The 5,287-nt window shown below is 64.7% G+C and overlaps 2 protein-coding genes across 2 annotated transcripts in view; one reads left to right on the forward strand and one right to left on the reverse strand.

Annotated features, from left to right (window-relative positions):
- Nucleotides 1–564: 564 nt before the first annotated feature.
- On the forward strand, nt 565–2,644 carry MNEG_11062 (Retinal-specific ATP-binding cassette transporter; the record flags this gene model as incomplete). Its single annotated transcript, XM_014040465.1, has 5 exons — nt 565–588; nt 711–885; nt 1,316–1,530; nt 1,724–1,814; nt 2,034–2,644. The coding sequence occupies 5 exons, from the start codon at nt 565–567 to the stop codon at nt 2,642–2,644; spliced, it is 1,116 nt and encodes a 371-aa protein (XP_013895919.1).
- A 1,660-nt stretch (nt 2,645–4,304) lies between these two features.
- MNEG_11063 (hypothetical protein) overlaps nt 4,305–5,287 on the reverse strand; it is a gene marked incomplete at both ends in the record, with an annotated part of 3,695 nt that continues 2,712 nt past the window's right edge. Inside the window, one exon of the mRNA XM_014040466.1 lies at nt 4,305–4,568. Within this exon, the coding sequence (XP_013895920.1) occupies nt 4,305–4,568 (264 nt within the window). The remainder of the gene's footprint in view (nt 4,569–5,287) is intronic.

A 5,287-nucleotide genomic window follows, 5' to 3' on the forward strand; every position in this document is an offset into this window, starting at 1 on the left:
GTGCACGGTGAGTGGGGGTGGGTTCGGTGTGTGTGTGTGTGTGATTGTGTGTGTGTGTGTGTGTGTGTGTGTGCGCGCGCGCGCGTGTGTCTGCGTGTGTCTGTGTGTGTGAGTGTGCATGTGTGCATGCATTGAAATTTCATACATAAGGGTTGTGTCATGCGTTGCCCACGTTCCCAGTGATACTAGCACCTCATTTCGGCACGCCACAAAGCTTTGGCATCGGCGCAAGAGCACGGGAGGGGGGCATGTCTGGGGGCGACGCCAACCCACTCATGAAACCACACAAACGCCCCCGACCGGCCCTGGAAGTCTCCAGGCATGCTGCAACGCCCGCTCTCACCACATCGCAAAACACGCAACCCCCACAATCGCCGCAGTTGCTGCTGGATGGGGTGCGCAAGTCGTACCCAGGAGGCCTCGGGCAGCCGCCCATCTCCGCTGTCGCCGGCCTGTGGCTGCGCGTGCGGCCCGGGGAGTGCTTCGGCCTGCTGGTGGGCGCTGCTTGAGCAACTTTATAGGGGTTTATGGGGTCTTCAGGGCTCAAAAAGCGCAAACACCAAGATGGATACAAGATGGCGCGTGTTTGTCTGTGCAACTCACAAACCCCTGCGCAAGCACACGCACGCAGGCATACACAAACACACGCACACACAATCTTTCATGTAAGCACACACCCACACCGCCACCCACACAACATCGAATTACAGGGCGCCAACGGGGCCGGCAAGACAACCACCTTCAAAGTTGTGACAGGCGAGGTCGACCCCGACGCCGGGGACGCCCAGGTGGCGGGCGCGTCGGTGCTGCTGCGCCGCGGCGCCGCGAGGCGGGCCCTCGGGTACTGCCCCCAGTTCGACGGCCTGCCCTCCGCCATGACCGGCGGTGAGCGAGCAAGCGCATGCCCCCCCCCCTGCTCCCCCTGGTGCGCCCAAACCCTGGGCCGCCAGCAGGGCCAAGGGGCTGGGAGGGAGGGAGGGAGGGAGCGGGGCCGTGGCGCACACCTTCTGATTCGGGCTTTCAGTATGATACCACGGGACACCCCCGCGCCCACACAATCGAGGAAGCTTCCCTTGGCGTCGGCGGGCGCCAACGTCCTCGCCCGCCCCCTTGGGTGCCCTTGAACCCTCAACCCTGAAACCTGAATATGAAAACCCTGAAGCCTGCTTCCGCCTATGCCTGTCTCAACACGCAAGCGTCTCCGCCCGTCCCCACCCCGCAAACTCCCCCATCCCTGTTCTCACTCACGGCTGACACTCCCTGCCCCTCTCCCGCCCCCATCCCCGCCTCCCAAAAACATGAAATGCTACCCCAGCCGAGGTCCTGTCCCTATACGCCCGCCTGAGGGGCGTCCCAGAGCCATCAGTCCCCTCCGCCGTCGCCCCCCTCCTCCGGCGCCTGGGCATCTCCCCCATCGCGGCCCGCCCCGCCGGCGGCTACAGCGGCGGCAACCGGCGGCGCCTGAGCGTGGGTGTAGCGCTGGTGGGGGCGCCGGCGGTGGTTCTGCTGGACGAACCTTCGACGGGCATGGTGCGCACAGGGCAAAACAGGAGGTCCCTTTGATACACCGACCTTTCGAAATTTGCCTTCCACAGCTTGGGGTGCTTGGGAGCGCAGCCAAGCGTGCGGGCTGCTGCTGCGTGCATTGAGGCGAAAACCATTGGCAGCGCCAGCGTCCACGGGTCGGCTGTCTTAAAGTCAAAGGCGCTTTGACCGCCCGCAGGACCCCGCCGCGCGCCGCGCGCTGTGGGACGTGATCCAGGAGGAGGTTGGCGGCAAGGCCCCCCAGGGCGCGCTGGGGCGCGGCGGCACAGGTGCGCGCCGCGCCGGCCCACATCGGCTCGTCTTTGCCCCGGCACGCGCGGCGTGGGTGGGGCGGCCGTTCGTTTTGCAGACTGCTTGGGGAGGCTGGCATTCCTCTCGCGTCGCAAAGTCGGATGCCCTGTGGAAAATACACCCCTTCTTACGCGCCCCCGCCGCCCCTCACCCCCGCCCGCGTCGACCTGCGCCCGCGACCCGCGCGCGCGCTGCAGCAGGGCCTGCAGGCGGCGGCCGCACCGTCATTCTGACATCACACTCAATGGAGGAGTGCGAGGCGCTCTGCGGCCGTGTCGCCATCATGGCCGCCGGCCGCCTGGCGTGCCTCGGCCGCGTGCAGCGGCTGAAGCAGCGGTTCGGGGACGGGTACACGCTCGAAGTGCGCATGGCGCCTGCCGCTCCCGCTGCTGCTGCTGCTGCTGCTGCTACTGCTGGCGCTGATGGTGGTGGTGGTGGTGTCGAGGGGGAGGGCCCAAGGGGCGGCAGCGAGGGCGCTGCGGCGTTCGAGGCCCGCGGCCGAGAGCTCCTGACCCGCGTCCGCGCCGCGTGGCCGGGCGCGGCGCTGGCGGAGGCGGACGCAGCTTCGCGGCAGCTGCTGGTTCGCCTGCCGCCGCTGGCGGGCGCCACCGGCGGCGGCGGCGGCGGCGGTGGCGGCGGCGCGCTGGCTGCTGCGTTTGGGGTTTTAGAGGGGAGCAGGGGGGAGCTGGGGGTGGCCGATTACAGCTTCAGCCAGAGCAGCCTTGAGCGCGTGTTCCTGAGGGTAGCCGCGCAGCAGGCGCAGCACGGCTCACCCGGCGGCGGCGGCGGCGGGGCCGGCGGCGGATGAGCGGCTGAAGGTTTGCTAGGGGAAGGCGGCGGTAGCAGTGCGGGCCGCGGCCGCTCGCCTTTGGACAGAGGTGTTGCGCACCCGGGGAATGAGGCAACCGGGGTCATCCAGGGTGCGAAGCCGATCGGGCTGTGCATGCCAATTAAATGATGTGGGACTGCAGCACAATCGACCTCCGCCTGCTTTGCGGGCACTTTCTGTAACATCGTGCTGCGGGTAAATATCGGTCAAGATCTCGAAGAGGCAGTTGACCGAGGAGAAGCAGCGCGTGCTGGTCCTCACCCAGCCGCTAAACGCAGCTTGGCAGTGCAGCCGCAAGCTCACTAGCCGCCGAGGACTGGCCGCGTTGGCGGGCTCGCCAGCAGAGCATGCCACGGGCCCTGGAGCTGCGGGTTGCTGCTGGTCCATGCCGGCAGGTCTGCGCAGCCGCACCGCCCGCGTCCTTGCCATTGTGCATTCATATGCAAGTGCTTGGACTGCGGCGCCGACGGCGTCACTGAAGGCGACCCAGCAGGGTATGTAGAGAGGGGGTGCAAGGATTTTGCGCTTGAATTGCGTCAGCGCCCCAGGATGGCCCGCTTCTGCAGCCACCCAGGCTCGTGGGGTTGAGCTTTGAAGCATCGGCGCTGTGTGACTGGGATCAGGTGCCCCCCACCCGCGCCGTTCAAAGCAGACGAGCGCGAAGGCGTCAAGTGCGTGTTGGTCTACGCTGCTCGAAGCTACATGCGCCCAGAAGCAGCCTCCCACGTCTGTCGGCTTGCACATGATTCAGCTGCCAAATCGACCTGCACCTATCCAGCTGTGTGTTCTGTTGCAGGAAAGAGGGGGTCGTGGACTGCATGATTACAGAATTTTGTACGGCTGCCTCTGACACGCTGCCGTGCGGAACAAGGTTGGCCCAACCTTGTTCCGCACGGCAGGTCATGCGGTCGTCACACAATTCTGTCGGTGATGTGGTGTTGTATGTGGATCCTGCAGCAACACAGAACACTGTTGTGTGCGGAAGATGGGGTTGAGAAGAGCAAAAAGGTCAGTGGAGAAAAGTGCTTTCACAGCGACCCAGCAAGTACACAGTGCGGAGCAAAAGCGGTCTGGCAAGGTGTTATAAAGCAACGCATTCTGCTGAGGGCGCGGCCCACTACGTGCTCACATGTGCGCGGGGCACAGCAGAGCACATGGAAGACGCGAAGGTCAAACATCCAGGTCAAAACGCCAAGTTGTGTTCAAAAGCACGTGAGAGACTACGCAGGACAGATTGCACAGCACCAAGGGTGCCCGCTGCACAAAGGGTGTACAGTACTCGCAGCAGCAAGGGAGCAGCGCCAACAGCCGCCGGAGGAGGAAGCAACCAGAGCAGTCGAGGGAGAGGGAGAGGGCATCATGGGATTGCAGCAACACACTTTGTGAGCGGCCTGGTGTTGAGGCGCGAGAGCGCATCAAAGCACAACAGGCTGCCTTGCCTTGCAGCGCGGTGAAGACCGCATCGGACTGTGCGGAGCGCCATCAGCGGGCACACGAGCAGGCGCCGCTTCTGTTTATACATTATTCATTGTAAGACACTTGTCTCTGTGCACAATTCCTGGTCTGACTCCAGCCCACTCCTTTCAGCCCCAGCCATGGCCATGCAGGCAACCAGCCCGGCCGCCGCACGAGCGCCGCATCACACCCTGTCCCCCCGCCGCCGCGCGACGACGCACGCGTCGTCCGCCGCCGCGCCGGCGCCGTCTCCCTCGCGCGCAACGCGCTCGACGCCCGCGCTGCTGCCGTTGCGCGAGAACACGCGCGACGAGATGGTGCGCAGGCCGGCAGGGACCTTGCTGACGACTCGCGACACGTGCCTGTGGCGCCGCTGCACAGAGTGCACGCAGAGCATCAGACCTGCAGCCAGGACGCTTATGCCCAGCATGACCCAGAGCCCTGCCACCTGCGAGGGGATTTGGGGCGGGCCGCGGCGGTCGGATGCAGGGCGACAGGGATCCAAATGCATTCACAGGCGTGCGTGTGAGTGTGTGTGTGTATGTGTGTGTGTGTGTGTGTGTGTGTGTGTGTGTGTGTGTGTGTGTGTGCGCGCGCGCAGGCGCGCACGTGTGCGCGCGCGTGGGGAAGAGGGGGTGCGTGTGGGAGGTCTGGGGCAGCAGGACAGCGTGTGTTCAGCTGTTTGGCTCAAGCACACTGCAACACGCCGCAAATGGCACTTTTTTAGAGTCCAAGCGTGCGCAGAAAAGGGGTTGGCCGCTCCTGCCCGTGCGACCCAAGGATTGCGTCACACACCACACACACACACACACACACACACACACACACACACACACACACACACACACACACACAAACACACACATACACACTCACACACACGATCTGGTCCGGCCCCGGCCAAGCCAACTTGTTCGTGCCTTACCCGAGAAGCTCTCTATGTGTGTCGTGGTGGTGTTGACCAGCCCGCCCTGCCCAGCCAGGATGCCGTACAGCTCTCTGTTTTTGAGGGTTGGAAAGTGATGTTCACAGTGGGAGGGCGGAGGGGGCGAGGGTCACGCACGAGGCGGGACTGACACAGTGAGGCGCCCTGACAGGGCAGGTGATCCACGAGCACAAATGTGCTGGTTTTAGGAGGTGCGAGGCTGCAAAACAAAGGAAGCTGCT

The sequence above is a fragment of the Monoraphidium neglectum genome, assembly GCF_000611645.1.
Source record: "Monoraphidium neglectum strain SAG 48.87 unplaced genomic scaffold scaffold02575, whole genome shotgun sequence".
Classification (NCBI taxonomy): Eukaryota; Viridiplantae; Chlorophyta; class Chlorophyceae; order Sphaeropleales; family Selenastraceae; genus Monoraphidium; species Monoraphidium neglectum.